Below are 17,089 nucleotides of genomic sequence, written 5' to 3' on the forward strand. Positions count from 1 at the left end.
AGGATGCTACATTCAAGTAGATGCTACATTCAAGTAGATGCTACATTTAAGTAGATGCTACATTCAACAAGGTGCTACATTCAACTATGTGTTACATTGAACTAGATGCTACATTTGACAGGATGCTACATTCAAGTAGATGCTAAATTCAAAAAGATGCTACATTCAACTATGTGTTATATTGAACTAGATGCTACAATTGACAGGATGCTACATTCAAGTAGATGCTACATTTAAGTAGATGCTACATTCAAAAAGATGCTACATTCAACAACTAGATGCTACATTTGACAGGATGCTACATTCAACCATGTGCTACATTCAACTATGTGTTATATTGAACTAGATGCTACATTTGACAGGATGCTACATTCAAGTAGATGCTACATTCAGCTATGTGTTACATTGAACTAGATGCTACATTTGACAGAATGCTACATTCAACACTGTGCTAAAATTCAAGTAGATGCTACATTTGACAGGATGCTACATTTGACAGGATGCTACATTGAACTAGATGCTACATTTGACAGGATGCTACGTTCAAGTAGATGCTACATTTAAGTAGATGTTACATTCAAGTCGATGCTACGTTTGACAGGATGCTACATTGAACTAGATGCTACATTTGACAGGATGCTATGTTCAAGTAGATGCTACATTCAAGTAGATGCTACATTCAAGTCGATGCTACATTCAAGTCGATGCTACGTTCAAGTCGATGCTACATTCAAATAGATGCTACATTCAAGTAGATGCTACATCTAAGTAGGTGCTACATTGAGCTAAATGCTACATTTGACAGGATGCTACGTTCAAGTAGATGCTACGTTCAAGTAGATGCTACGTTCAAGTAGATGCTACATCTAAGTAGATGCTACATCTAAGTAGATGCTACATTCAAATAGATGCTACATTCAACAAGGTGCTACATTGAACTAAATGCTACATTTGACAGGATGCTACGTTCAAGTAGATGCTACATTTAAGTAGATGTTACATTCAAGTCGATGCTACATTCAAGTAGATGCTACATTCAACAAGGTGCTACATTCAACTATGTGTTATATTGAACAAGATGCTACATTTGACAGGATGCTACATTCAAGTAGATGCTACATTCACCAAGATGCTGCATTCAAAGATGTAGGTGCTCCATTAACCAAGATGGTTTTTAGAGCTGTGGCCATTATTCATGATTGGCCGGGCCCTGGAGTTTCTTGGAAAGTAACCCCCACAAATAGCGAGGACACAAAAATGTATGAAAATGAACTTATAGAGAGCTAAAAAATGTCAATGACACCATGCAAGTGTAAACCTGGTATGGATACAATCCTTTGGATCTTACTTTAAAGGCGTCAACACTATAGTCCTGCTTTTACTTTACAGGTTTATACTCATAAAAGCAGATGAAAACACAATCAAGTAGTACACAGGTGTGGTGTTGTGCACATGTGACTCACTTAAATGTGTTTTTACCTGCCGCTGGTATTTTCCTCAGGCGTGTAGTTTACTTTTATTAAAGTGCTGACTTGAGGTTGCTTTTGTTGCTGTAAATCCACCATGCTCAAACACAACATGCCCCAGCTTTGCAAAATCACTCAGTTTAAGGACGAAACGTGGCATCCGTGGGCTGAGACACGGCTTTTGTTTTGACAACAACCAGCGGGATTAACGCCGCAACGTACCTTCTGGGTAAAAAATACTCCAGTCTCCCTGGGGAAGATCTGGGGTGTGCATTTGTTTGACCATTGTTTGATCACGGGAAGACGCTGGAAGGTTTAGAGGGCACCATGAGAAGGTTTTTCCGAGCGCAGAGGGACGAGGACTACAGCCAGATCCAGTATCTGACTGCCAAGTGCACACGTTTGGCTCGTGACAAAGGTAAGTGGAACATCTACAATTCCACCTTCCGTCCTCCGAGTGACTTAAGAAAGTGATGCCTTGCTTGCAGCCATGTCGGATAGAGAGGTTTTGGTGTCCAGAGAACGGGAGAAGAAGCTGCAGAATGACTTCCAAACTGTGGCGGCTCAACTTTTCCACCTGGAGAAGACAAACTCGGAGCTGAGGAGGACCCAGGAGCACCTGGTCGCCACCATTCATCAGCAGCAGGTGAGGACACAACAAAACCAGATGCAGTACAGTGGATCCACGCACATTCACCTCATACATTTTTGGTTAAAAAAAATTATAAAATAGTTAATCATGTATACATATGTGATAATACAGGATACAGGCCACATATCAAAAGTTTGTTTTCTACATTTTTCTATTTTTTTACTGTAATTGGGGGGAAAGTAGGGGACTTAGGATAGAACCTTGGGGTACTCCACATGAAATTTGCATGTAAAGCAGGGGTGTCCAACTTGAAAAGATGTAACTTTGCCACTTTAATATTTTGTAAATATTTTGTTTATCACATAGATATGCAAAGAAGGAAAAACCTGCACCTCAGCTATACTTCTCATATATACGTGAAAAGACATAATATTAATATCAACTTTGCTCTTTTTTTCAACTAAATATTTCATCATTTTTCTTCAATAATCAGTACAAACTTCCTACCCTATTAATTTTCGAAAACGTCATTTTTGTTTTGGTTATTTCTAACAATATTACAACAAAAAAAGAGCCAGTTTTACTCACTTATGGAACTAAAATTACATTATTTTTCTTCATAATATTATGAGTATATACTCGTAAAATTGTAACTTTTTTTCTTAAGATTTTGACTTTATTCTTGTAAAATTACAGCTCTTTTTTTCCCCATTTTTGCTTCTGCTGGTGTTTTTTTTCCCAAATATTTCAAGTTTTTTTTATTTTATTCACATAATTTCCACTTAATTCTCATAATATTCTATATTCTAATTCTCATAATATTCTCATAATATAATGCTGTTACCAGGAAAATCCGAAAGACAAACAAAATATACTTCCGTAACTTTATTTTGTTTGTTTCTCATAATATTAAACTTTGAAAATATAATAATAATAATATAATAATTAATTATTGAAAATAATATAATATCCAAAGTTTATGCTACTAAAATACCATTAATTTTCCTCATAATATTAGGACATTATACTCTTAAATTATTACTATTAATTCATGTAAAATTTTATTTTATGTAAGATTTTAGTTATATTTAGATTTATACTCACTTTTATGTATATATTAGTAATATTTATATTTTTTATATTTATATTTTAGCCGACGAGAGGGTATTTTTTTATGCATACAATTGGCCAGCATGACCATAACAATAGCGAGCAAGCATTGGATGTATTTGCCAAGGAAGTGCTGAGCTTTTGACAGCAAATATTCACATTGTTTTCAGGTTAAAGTTTGCTACCAGAAGGAGCAGCCACCAGTTTAAATAAACATATTTTTTGACACAAACCCAAGTCAGATTTCTTTTTTTTTTTTTTTTTTCCATGATGATTACTTCATGATGCATTGTGCTCTTCTCTTGTTTTCATTACGGAGGTGCTCTTATAAACATTTCTGAGGAATTTTTTTCTCGGCTGACTCACTCCTGCCTGGCATCAACAAACTTCACATGTCACGTTGAGGCTTGCCATGAGCTCATTAGATGAACTTTAGACCGATGTTCGAATCTACTTACTTTATAGATATGTGTATGTATACCTTCCTAGGAGCTGGTGGAGCGCTTGCAGCATCGTGCTCTTATTCTGGTGGAGGAAAGCGAGCGAGACGCCGAGCTGCTGCGTCAGGTGGCTTCAGAGCTGCTGTGCCTTCAGAGCTCAGAGGTGCAGCTGGAGGGCCTGGTGGAGGAGCTGCATGTGGAGGCCCGGAACGGAGGTGATGCGGACGACGGCCTCAGGGCGGAGCTGCACACCGAGGCCCATTGTAGAGATGTACTGACAGAGAGCCTCCTGGCGGAGCTGCAAAGGTGAAAAGCGGTGATCCCTCACATTCCTCCACGTTCCATGCAGATCTTGCACACAAAAAAAAATGAAATACAAAGATATTTAGGTAGTAAATACTCAAAACTAAAAGCTTTATTTTCTTAAAAATGACTTATTTTTATCCAACAGCAAGAAGGGAGAGTTAGAAGAGCTTCGGGACGCCAACAAGATGCTTGTGGAGGAACTGAAGCATTCACGTGTTGCGTATGAAGAACAGGTGAGTCAATGAAAGACAATGTTGTGGAATTTGGGCCCTTTAAAACCTAAAATGAGCATTGTTTTCATTATTATTATTATTTATTATTATTATTTATTATTATTATTTATTATTTATTATTTATTATTTATTATTTATTATTTATTATTTATTATTTATTATTATTATTTATTTATTATTATTTATTATTATTTATTATTATTTATTATTATTTATTATTATTTATTATTATTTATTATTATTTATTATTATTTATTATTATTTATTATTATTTATTATTATTTATTATTATTTATTATTAAATTTAAGCAGTATTTTTGTGCAGCTGTACCTAATGATATGCCCCTTTTTTGTCATCAATACACATATTGCAATTAGAACTATGAAATATATCATTAATTTCATCTTAGACATCATGTAGGCCAATAATACCCCCCAAAATTAGTTTTATTTCTCATTACTTTCAATATGAAGTTAAATAAAAGCAGAATATTTGTAATTTTGTAATGTATTATTTGTCTTACTTATACATTTCTGGATAAATGTAATCATAAAATATATAATGCATTTAATGCAACACATTATTATAGTCCTAAAGTACATAAAATACAGCAAAAATTCATTAAGTGTCATAAAGAGTGTAATACCCTGCAGTGCCGCCTTTATACAGCAGATGTCAGCATTGTCCACACTTGTCTTGCAGCTGGTAACGTTGCTTTCAAGTGTTAGTTGTGTTTTTTTTTTTGTCTTTCTCAACCTTGAAAGCCAAGTTCCTCCACAAATGATGAAGATTAGGAATCGGAGAAATCGTGAAACGCTTCTCTGTCAGGATTTTTATTTTTATTATTTTTTTTTTAAACTAAATTTACACTTGACTTGGAGAACTCCACCCTAGCAGTTCATCAAAGCACAAAAGCTCCAAGGTCTACACAATCTTTCATTGTATGCACACACATCCAAGAGCATTAAAAGCATTAATGAGAACATGTCATTATATTTAATACATGTCAAGGTCAATGCGGGTATGAATGCTAAAGCCGTGTCTGTGAAGGTGAAGGCTCTGCAGGGGCAGAACGACAGCGGCGTGAAGAAGCTGCAGGAAACGTTGGAGCAGTTGGAGTGGCTGTGTCAGCAACAACGCTATTGGATGGTGCACATCAAGAGGTGAGCCGCAATGTACTCTGGTTCAAAGTTCATAATAGTATAGTTCATAATATAGTTCACCCGTATAAAATAAATGCTGACACACTTGCAAATTTGGAGTTTTCAATGCTAGCTCTTGTTGCATTGACAATATCTTAATTAAAAAATAATTAATTAAAAATGATCACCTCTCGGCCCCCCGCAAAATGTGAGGAAATACACTTAACAATAATGCTCAATTCCCATGTGCTAGGTCAGGGGTGGGCAAACTACGGCCCGGGGGCCACATCCGGCCCGGCAAGTGTTTGGATACGGCCCGCCCAATCTTTCCAAAGTATTTAATTTAAACTCAACATACAACCTGGCATCATGGCCTGAGCCAACCTTTTGATGGTTGTATCAATTTCGTAATAAAAATTAAAATAATAATTATTATATTATTATAACTATTATGATGATTATATTTATTATATTAATGCTAATTATTATATTAATTATATATAATAATATTGTTATATTTGCATATTTTACATAATAATATAATAATTATTTTAATTTTATTTTAATTATTATAATATTTTATTATTTTTAAAATATTATAATATAAATTTATATAAATTTTGTTATATCAATGCGGCCCGCGAGTCAAAAAGTTTGCCCACCCCTGTGCTAGGTTCACGGTCCTGATTAAAAGGACTGTGTGTACTTGCCAGGTTCAAAGACCGCTTGATCACGGAGAGAGAAGATCTGGTGCAGCAAGTCCGCACCCTGGAGAGAAAGGCGGGAAAATGGTCGCACGACCGCCTCCTACAGGACGCCAACTCTCATAGGTTAGAGAATGACATGTCATTTACTTTTTTTTTTTTTTTTTTTTTTTTACAGTAACACAAAACAACTTCCAGGTGTTGGAAAAAAGTATAAACAGGTATGACAAAAAAAATGACCCGCTAGTGGAAAAAGTTGAAATCTGTGTATCGTCCTCAGAGGCTTGTCCTCGTGGGACAATGATGAAGAGGAGGAGATGGACCCTGAGATGATGTCAAAGATCACGTATGACGAGGCGCACCCTGTGGACGAGGTAAGAGTCTTTCTGGATGTTATGTGTTGGATCAAAAATAAATGGATCATAAAATTGACTGTAATATTGTTATTTTATTTTTATTTTTAAATAAAATAATTTTAATAAAATAACATTTTTAAAAAAACATTTTATTTTAAAATTATATAAAATAAAATTTAATAAAATAATTTTAATAAAATAAAAAAATAACAATATTACAGTCAAACAACCTCGGTTCTAAGGCATTCAGAAGATGCATTCAAAGATGTTGGGATGATATACAGTATTGTAGTATCCTACACCGGTCACCAGGTGTCAGTAATACTACACAACAACACAATAAGACACAATAACCACTGTATTAAGTACTGTAAGTACTGCATGGTGGTCGAGTGGTTAGTGCGCCCAGGGTTCAATTCCACCCTCGGCCATCTCTGTGTGAAGTTTGCATGTTCTCCCCGTGCATGCGTGGGTTTTTTCCGGGTACTCCGGTTTCCTCCCACATTCCAAAAACATGCTAGGTTAATTAGCGACTCCAAATTGTCCATAGGTATCAATGTGAGTGTGAATGGTTGTTTGTCTATATGTGCCCTGTGATTGGCTGGCCAACAGTCCAAGGTGGGCCCCGCCTCTTGCCCAAAGACGGCTGGGATAGGCTCCAGCACCCCCGCAACCCTCGTGAGGATAAGCAGTAGAAAATGAATGAATGGAGTACTGTACAGAACAAGAACTGAGTATTATAGTATATTATATCTTATTTATGTCTTATTTTTTCTTAACATGTGTACTAAATTGAGTAATATGTGTAAAGGGGACATGTCTGAATGCCTCTAATAATGTTAAAAATGTATTTGAAGGTGGTAAAAAAAAGTGTTTTATATGCTCTAATTACTAAAATATTCCAATTATGAATAAGGAACCTTATTTTGTGTAAATTTACTTACCATGGTTGGGTTTGGAAGGGATTAACCGTGGAAAAAAAATTATTCCATTTATGAATGAGAACTAATTAAAATGGAAAAAAAAAATAAAATAAAAATTAAATTAAATTAAAGTAAATTAAAGTAAATAATAAAAATACCCTCTTTCCTCTTAGAAATGGTCAACTTTTGTCTTTGATGGCCTTCAGCTGGTCTATTCTCGGACAATAAGGACTCACGTTCCCGTATAAGAACCCAAAAATCTAAGCTGTGTTTTCCTCATTAGGAAAAGATTCCCATCTGGAAGGCTTGTAACAATAAGAAACTTGGGAAAAAAATGGTTGGACATTGAAGAAATCATATGAAAACATGGTGGATGACCTAAAGAGAGTGGTGTCTGGGTTTTTGGTGGCGAGACAAAAATAGATAAAAATATAATAATAAAATAAATAATTTATAAATAATAAAAATAATAATAAAAAAAAAAATAATAATAATATTTCTCAAGTTGCAGAACCGAGACGTCATCTTAGATGCTTCTGTGGGCGTCTCATCATCGTGTTTTTGTCCTGCGGAATGGGACAAACACGGCGCTAATAAGGAATTAGCATATTAGCAGTGCTAGCATGCACATGTGGACGTGCTGTGGTGTTTTTGTAGAGTTGGCGTGTGGTCAGTGACACAGGTGTGTGGAGGCCGTCTAGGCCGCCATCTCTTCCTCCAGGCCCTTCTCGCTCGCCAGGATCCCTTCCCCCCCCCCCCCCCCCCTCGTGCTTATCTACCGCTACAGGTCCTGCTGGACCTCATCTTCTGAGCTTTTGCAATGTCCGACCTTGAGGAGGAAAGCAGGTGAAAATATTGGAGACGAGGCGAGCGGCGTTGCCAGATCCCTCAAATGTTTTTTTTTTTTTTAATTGTGTCTGTCGGCGGCGTATTTTAACTTTAACAAAGACATAACTCTGACAATCTGGCTTCAGGCAACGCTAGTTTTCATGATTTCAGGTCGCCGTTCGCCTTCCGGGAATCCTGAGTTCAAACGTGGAAATGAGAACAAAACTGATGCATCACAGCCTATAATAGCAATCTTATAGATAGTTCAGAGTGACTATGAATGAGATAAAAACAAAAAAATTTTTTTAGACATTTTCCAATATTTATTTGTTCATTCATTCATTCATTTTCTACCGCTTATTCTCACAATGGTCGCTGGGGCTGCTGGAGCCTATCCCAGCTGTCTTTGGACAGCTGGACTGGTCGCCAGCCAGCCAATCACAGGGCACATATAGACAAACAACCATTCACACTCACATTCATACCTATGGACAATTTGGAGTCGCTAATTAACCTAGCATGTTTTTTTTGGAATGTGGGAGGAAACCGGAATACCTGGAAAAAAAACTCACGCATGCACGGGGAGAACATGCAAACTCCACACAGAGATGGCCGAGGGTGGAATTGAACCCAGGTCTCCTAGCGGTGAGGTCTGCGTAATAACCACTCGACCACCATGCAACCCATTATTTCATTTATGTTATATATTTATTATTTTTCATAATTATTATGTTTTTTTAATAATATATGTTAATTAGATATATTTATTCTATATTTAAAATTATATTAGTATTTATTTTTATGGGGACAAAAAGTAAGAAAAAACATTTTTTTGTGTTTTTTTTTAGAGCAATATGTTTTTTTTTAATGTGGAATATTTATTTGTAATTTTATTAATTTTATTGAATAAAAAAACACATTTATTTTAGAATTTTAGAAAATCTTATGTACTAGGAATGTTATTATTATTAAAAAAAAAAAAAAATGGTGGTCCACTCAGGATGGCCGTTGTTTGAGAGTGCATATTCCTTTCATAGCAAATGGAAGGGAAAGTTTTCCAAAGGTTTGTTTAACATTGATGTCTGTTATTATACGGAGAACATTCCGTAACGTTGTCTCATTGTCGTATGAACAACAAGCGGTTGCTTTCGTACTTTGGGTGTGTTTGCTGTGATTTACAATTTCGGCACTGACAGCACTTTTTTTATCCTTGTTGAGTATGAAGTGTCCATTATTATTATCTGACTGGAATCTTCCCATGATGTCCCAACTCGACAAGAACCATGACCCCTTTCTTAATAGCATCTGAGATCTCCCGTTCACGGTGACGGTTTTCCATCGTTAGGGTCGTGCGGGGATTAATTGGAACTCCGATATAAATTAAATCTTCCAGATGAAACACTCTTAATACACAAAGTATTCATTCAGACTTACAGTACTTATTTGTTGATATGATGCACACAGAGTGAGGAACAACTTGTTCCTGTATCCTTCCTGCTGCGGTCTCGTTCTACCGTGAGGCGTTCAGGCGCACTCGTAATTTTGAGTGTTAGGTGCGACTTGTTTTTATTCACATAGCCGTCTGTGTGATTACATCATGTTTTTAAATATTTATTTGATTTATGTTATTGGTTTATTTGACGATGTACATTAATTAGCATTGTTGGTAATGTACCAGCATTAGCCAAAACGCTATTTATTTATCATATGTCGTCTGTGGACAGATATTAAAATCTGGCTCGCTAAAAACAGCAGTAAAACAATGAAAATATATTTCATATTTCAAATTTCATGTGCGGCAAACAACCAACTTTAATTTCAATGTTAGGACCAAAGCTAATACGCTAACGAAATGTACCAGAATTAGCCAAAACGCTATTTATTTATCATATGTCGTCTGTGGACAGATATTAAAATCTGACTCGCTAAAGACAGCAGTAAAACAATGAAAATATATTTCATATTTCAAATTTCATGTGGGGCAAACAAACAACTTTAACTTCAATGTTAGCACCAAAGCTAATACGCTAACAAAAAGTACCAGAATTAGCCAAAATGCTATTTATTTATCATCAAATCTGGCTTGCAAAAGACATACAGTAAAACAATGAAATTATAAATTCATTGGTTTATTTGACGATGTACATTAATTAGCATTGTTGGTAATGTACCAGAATTAGCCAAAACGCTATTTATTTATCATATGTTGTCTGTGGACAGATATTAAAATCTGGCTCGCTAAAAACAGCAGTAAAACAATGAAAATATATTTCATATTTCAAATTCCATCTGCGGCAAACAAACAACTTTAATTTCAATGTTAGCACCAAAGCTAATACGCTAACAAAATGTACCAGAATTAGCCAAAACGCTATTTATTTATCATTTGTCGTCTTTAACTTTAATGTTAGCACCAAAGCTAATATGCTAACGCAAGGTGATCGCTAAAAATGGCAGTAAAACAATGAAAATATATTTAATATTTCAAATTTCATGTGCGGCAAACAAACAACTTTAATTTCAATGTTAGCACCAAAGCTAATACGCTAACAAAATGTACCAGAATTAGCCAAAACGCTATTTATTTATCATTTGTCGTCTTTAACTTTAATGTTAGCACCAAAGCTAATATGCTAACGCAAGGTGATCGCTAAAAATGGCAGTAAAACAATGAAAATATATTTAATATTTCAAATTTCATGTGCGGCAAACAAACAACTTTAATTTCAATGTTAGCACCAAAGCTAATACGCTAACAAAATGTACCAGAATTAGCCAAAACGCTATTTATTTATCATTTGTCGTCTGTGGACAGATTTTAAAATCTGGCTCGCTAAAAACAGCAGTAAAACAATGAAAATATAAATTAATTATTTTCATCTGCGGCAAACAAACAACTTTAACTTCAATGTTAGCACCAAAGCTAATATGCTAACGCAAGGTGATCGCTAAAAACGGCAGTAAAACAATGAAAATATATTTAATATTTCAAATTTCATGTGCGGCAAACAAACAACTTTAACTTCAATGTTAGCACCTAAGCTAATACGCTAATGCAAGGTGATCGCTAAAAACGGCAGTAAAACAATGAAAATATATTTAATATTTCAAATTTCATGTGCGGCAAACAAACAACTTTAACTTCAATGTTAGCACCAAAGCTAATACGCTAACAAAATGTACCAGAATTAGCCAAAACGCTATTTATTTATCATCTGTCATCTGTGGACATATTTTAAAACAATGAAAATATATTTTTCATATTTCAAATTTCATGTGCGGCAAACCAACAACTTTAACTTCAATGTTAGCACCAAAGCTAATACGCTAACAAAAAGTACCAGAATTAGCCAAAACGCTATTTATTTATCATCTGTCGTCTGTGGACAGATTTTAAAACAATGAAAATATATTTTTCATATTTCAAATTTCATGTGCGGCAAACAAACAACTTTAACTTCAATGTTAGCACCAAAGCTAATACGCCAACGAAATGTACCAGAATTAGCCAAAACGCTATTTATTTATCATCTGTCGTCTGTGGACAGATTTTAAAACAATGAAAATATATTTTTCATATTTCAAATTTCATGTGCGGCAAACCAACAACTTTAACTTCAATGTTAGCACCAAAGCTAATACGCTAACGCAATGTACAAGAATTAGCCAAAAGGCTATTTATTTATCATCTGTCGTCTGTGGACAGATTTTAAAACAATGAAAATATATTTCAAATTTCGTGTGCGGCAAACAAATAACTTTAACTTCAATGTTAGCACCAAATCTAATACGCTAACAAAATGTACCAAAATTAGCCAAAACGCTATTTATTATCTGTCGTTTGTGGACAGATTTTAAAACAAAGAAAATATATTTAATATTTCAAATTTCATGTGCGGCAAACCAACAACTTTAACTTCAATGTTAACACCAAAGCTAATATGGCAACGAAATGTACCAGAATTAGCCAAAATGCTATTTATTTATCATATGTCATCTGTGGACAGATTTTAAAACAATGAAAATGTATTTCATATTTCAAATTTCATGTGCGGCAAACAAACAACTTTAACTTCAATTTTAGCACCAAAGCTAATACACCAACGAAATGTACCAGAATTAGCCAAAACGCTATTTATTTATCATATGTCATCTGTGGACAGATTTTAAAACAATGAAAATATATTTCATATTTCAAATTTCATGTGCGGCAAACAAACAACTTTAACTTCAATTTTAGCACCAAAGCTAATACACCAACAAAATGTACCAGAATTAGCCAAAATGCTATTTATTTATCATCAAATCTGGCTTGCAAAAGACAGACAGTAAAACAATGAAAATATAAATTCATTCTTTTCATCTGCGGCAAACCAACAACTTTAACTTCAATGTTAGCACCTAAGCTAATACGCTAACGCAAGGTGATCGCTAAAAACGGCAGTAAAACAATGAAAATATATTTAATATTTCAAATTTCATGTGCGGCAAACAAACAACTTTAACTTCAATGTTAGCACCAAAGCTAATACGCTAACGCAATGTACAAGAATTAGCCAAAAGGCTATTTATTTATCATCTGTCGTCTGTGGACAGATTTTAAAACAATGAAAATATATTTCAAATTTCGTGTGCGGCAAACAAATAACTTTAACTTCAATGTTAGCACCAAAGCTAATACGCTAACAAAATGTACCAAAATTAGCCAAAACGCTATTTATTATCTGTCGTTTGTGGACAGATTTTAAAACAATGAAAATATATTTAATATTTCAAATTTCATGTGCGGCAAACCAACAACTTTAACTTCAATGTTAGCACCAAAGCTAATATGCCAACGAAATGTACCAAAATTAGCCAAAATGCTATTTATTTATCATCTGTCGTCTGTGGACAGATTTTAAAACAATGAAAATATATTTCATATTTCAAATTTCATGTGCGCCAAACAAACAACTTTAACTTCAATGTTAGCACCAAAGCTAATACGCCAATGAATTGTACCAGAATTAGCCAAAATGCTATTTATTTATCATCTGTCGTCTGTGGACAGATTTTAAAACAATGAAAATATATTTTTCATATTTCAAATTTCATGTGCGGCAAACAAACAACTTTAACTTCAATGTTAGCACCAAAGCTAATACGCTAACGCAATGTACAAGAATTAGCCAAAAGGCTATTTATTTATCATCTGTCGTCTGTGGACAGATTTTAAAACAATGAAAATATATTTCAAATTTCGTGTGCGGCAAACAAATAACTTTAACTTCAATGTTAGCACCAAAGCTAATACGCTAACAAAATGTACCAAAATTAGCCAAAACGCTATTTATTATCTGTCGTTTGTGGACAGATTTTAAAACAATGAAAATATATTTAATATTTCAAATTTCATGTGCGGCAAACAAACAACTTTAACTTCAATGTTAGCACCAAAGCTAATACGCTAACGCAAGGTGATCTGGGGCCGCCGTGACTTATTAGCATCAACCTGATTTTTAATGCTGTTATCTTAAGGTCAGATAATGTTTCTTTAAAAGTCGAAGAGGAACGTAAATAAAGTTATGGGCTCCTAAATGAGTCTAGGAGGACCTTTTTTTTTGATTATTTTCTTATCCTTCCCGGACAAAGAAGAGTCTGGAACGTGACGACACACACGGCTCTCTGGGGGTGAAATAGAAATGTAAAACATGGAGATATTCATCAGAGGACGGTTGCCAGTTCCCCTGTGGATTTGTAGTCCGAGCCAAAGTGGAATTTTTCGTTTACTTTCAGTTTAGGTCGACAAAGCTCTTGCAAGGAGCTTTCATAGAGTGACAGTGATGCCGGAACGCCGTCTTTGTTTGGAATGACGTTTGATGGACAACATAATGTCTGTTCTGAAGTTTGCCAATGCCTTCAACTTGTTAGAGTTTCTGCTTTTTCAGGACTGTGGACGTTTTTTTTTTTTGTTTTTTTTTGTCCCTCATGGCCCAGATCCCAAACCATCCTGGTGTGCTTCCAAAGCGGCAGAGATGAGTAATAATACGGATCGCAGGCTGGCAATTGCCAATGGCTTTATTCCACTTCACCTCGTATGCTAGCTCTGCTCCTTCACGGGATAATTAATATAGTTTTTTTTTTTTATGAGCGAGAATCCTGCTGGAGGATCAGGGACCGCTGGAGGGGAAAAACATTAGGATATAAGAGACTTCCAGTATTGCGTAAACACATCCCAGGATTTATAAAACAGACGTTCCAGTCGTCTGGTAAACTTGAGATTCCGTCTACAGCAGATTCTGATTTTTGGGTACCTAGCCGTTGGTGTGTACAAGGAAGTGTAAATTCAGCACCTTCACATGCCCGGATAGTTTGACGGAGAGATCTGGATGTACGGAATGTCTCGGAATCACAGCTAGCAAGACGCGATGGAGAATCCAAAGCCTAGAGAGGTTCTTCTGTGGGTAAAGTCTTGAAGGACAAGCGGATAAGACAATAGAGATCCATCCATTTTGATCCGCTTATCCGCATCCGGATCTTAGTAGGGAAGCCCAGACTTCCCGGTCCCTGGCCACCTCCTCAAGCTCCACTGGGAAGGACACCAAGGCGTTCCTAAGGCCAGCGTGTCCTAGGTCCTAGGTCACCAGGGAGGCGTCCGGGAGGCATCCGGACTAGATACTCGAACCACCTCAACTGACTCCTCTCGATGTGAAGGAGAAGCCGGTCTACATCTGAACCCCTCCCCGGATGACTGAGCTCCTCATCCTACAATCGAGATGAGGAATCAAACTTCTTCTTCTCCTTTTCTTGGGAAGTTTCATGCCAGCAAAGCGTTGAGCCCACTAGAGTGACCAGGAGCGGGAACCTCCTTTGGCGACTGGTTGATCTGCACGAGGTCTTTGTTGGACCAAACGGTCTTCAACCGGATTCTGACGGTTCAAACTCATTGACCATTGAGGATGTTGAGATGGTCAGTTCTTTGGCCCGCAGAACCTCAATGGTTCTGAGGTCATGGAACTCAAAGCCATGGATATGAGAAGTATTGAACCCTGGTCTCCTAGCTATGAGGTCTGTGCGCTAACCACTCGACCGCCGTGCCGCCCACTTGTTATCATAAGAAATCATAAAAATCCAAGTCATTTGTTCCAGCAGTAATCATCAAAGCATCCTTCCAACACAACGGCTGGTCTTATCAAGCAAAAGTTTCCAGCATGTCAAGCAGACATAAAAAAAAATGCTAAGTAATTACTTACATATTCCGTTCAGTAAACATCACCGAGATTTATGTCGGTGATGTCAGCTGTCTCTAGTACGGGAATAAAACTACCTTTCATGTGGCTCAAACGCTTTTCATAACATCCAAACGATGAAACAAGCATAAATTTAAGAGTTCGCGACCGGGGTCAAGGTTTTTTTTTCGCACAGATGCAGGCTGCAAACCGTCTGGCACCTGAACGTCACACCGTATTTGTGTCAAAATCAATTTCCCTTCTTGGTTTTACCGTATGTAGTTTTGAAGCGACGGATAACGCGCTGGAAAACACGAGCGATCATCAATATGTCAGCGGCGAGAGATGATTTCACGTTACCGGAACACGCTCATGGACATGGAGGAACATCACCGAGGTGGCTCGTGAAAAAGAAATACTGTACCCCCCAGTTTGTTTGGTCACCAGTAGGATTTTTATACTGGACTCTACTGGAACGTGAATGGTTGAACAAATCGAAATCTACTCAAAATGTACACTACCGCTCCAAAGTTTGGGATCACTTGGGAATGTTTTTGTCCAGTTTGAGATATGGCTTTTTCTTAGCAGTCCTGCCATGAAGTCCAGCATCCTGGACTTGTTGATACTGACACTGGTGTTTGACGGCTACTATTTAGTGCAGCTGCCAGGTGACGACCTGTGGAGGCGTCTTTGTCTTAAACTACACACTCTCAGATATTTGTGCAGCGTTTTTGTGTCCTTGTTAGACCCAGTTTGTGCAGGCAGGATGAGGTTAGCGGGGAAGGGGCTATGAGACATATGGGGTACATACAACTCATTAAAAATGCATGTACAGGACGTGGTTTACCACTCTCAGTCATGTGGGGGGCCCTCCGCATCCTTGTACCGCACTGACAAAGTCTTATTGTCACCTCAACACAAGGTGACAACCCTTCAACAACCATTTCAAATACTCATGTGTATCATCCACGAAGATCATATTTAGGAAAAAATATATATATAAAGACCTTAGAGATATGCATCGTTTTTGTGTCCTTGTTAGACCCAGTTTGTGCTGCTCTCTGAAGGGAGTAGTTAACAGCATGGTAAGAGATTTTAGTTTTAGTTTTAGTTAATCTATTAGCTTTATAAAATGATGAACTTGGATTAGCAGCCATACCAGGAGATTGATGCAGAGGACTGACAGTTGTTGATAGTAGGCCTCTATGCAAAAATGTACATCCTTCTTTCAAAATCATATCATTCATTTTTCATTTTTCGTGAAATGGATAAAAATGTTTGTGAAATGGAAAAAAAAATGTTTGTGAAATGCATGAAAATTTGTTTTTCTTTGGAAAACACTCAAATTTGTCTTCTTGCACAGTTGTGCAGCGTTTTTGTGTCCTTGTTAGACCCAGTTTGTGCTGCTCTCTGAAGGGAGTAGTTAACAGCATGGTAAGAGATTTTAGTTTCAGTTTAGATTTTTAAATGGGTTTATTAATCATCTATTAGCCTTATAAAATGGTGAACTTGGATTAGCAGCCATACCAGGAGATTGATGCAGAGGACTGACAGTTGTTGATAGTAGGCCTCTATGCAAAAATGTAGAAAATCATCTGGGAAATGGATAAAAATAGTTTGTGAAATGAAAAAAATTGTTCACAAAATGCATAAAAATGTGTTTTTCTTTGGAAAACACTCTCAGATATGTCTTCTTGCACAGTTGTGCAGCGTTTTTCTGTCCTTGTTAGACCCAGTTTGTGCTGTGAGAATGACGCAAAGTGAGTTCGATAGGAGG

General features: G+C 36.3%; 1 protein-coding gene across 3 annotated transcripts in view; it reads left to right on the forward strand.

Moving 5' to 3' along the window:
• Positions 1 to 1,085: 1,085 nt before the first annotated feature.
• Positions 1,086 to 17,089, forward strand: part of LOC131106890 (uncharacterized) — a 61,857-nt gene continuing 45,853 nt past the window's right edge. Inside the window, exons 1-8 of one of the 3 annotated variants that reach the window (XM_058056400.1) lie at positions 1,086 to 1,695; positions 1,770 to 1,884; positions 1,955 to 2,112; positions 3,658 to 3,914; positions 4,060 to 4,147; positions 5,199 to 5,311; positions 6,004 to 6,120; positions 6,275 to 6,368. In XM_058056400.1, coding sequence (XP_057912383.1) covers positions 1,794 to 1,884; positions 1,955 to 2,112; positions 3,658 to 3,914; positions 4,060 to 4,147; positions 5,199 to 5,311; positions 6,004 to 6,120; positions 6,275 to 6,368 — 918 coding nt within the window. In that variant the 5' untranslated portion in view covers positions 1,086 to 1,695; positions 1,770 to 1,793. Of the gene's footprint in view, positions 1,885 to 1,954; positions 2,113 to 3,657; positions 3,915 to 4,059; positions 4,148 to 5,198; positions 5,312 to 6,003; positions 6,216 to 6,274; positions 6,369 to 17,089 lie in introns of all 3 variants that reach the window. The other 2 variants (XM_058056418.1, XM_058056408.1) reach the window with 2 other exon arrangements.

Source organism: Doryrhamphus excisus, chromosome 2, assembly GCF_030265055.1.
Source record: "Doryrhamphus excisus isolate RoL2022-K1 chromosome 2, RoL_Dexc_1.0, whole genome shotgun sequence".
Lineage (NCBI taxonomy): Eukaryota > Metazoa > Chordata > Actinopteri > Syngnathiformes > Syngnathidae > Doryrhamphus > Doryrhamphus excisus.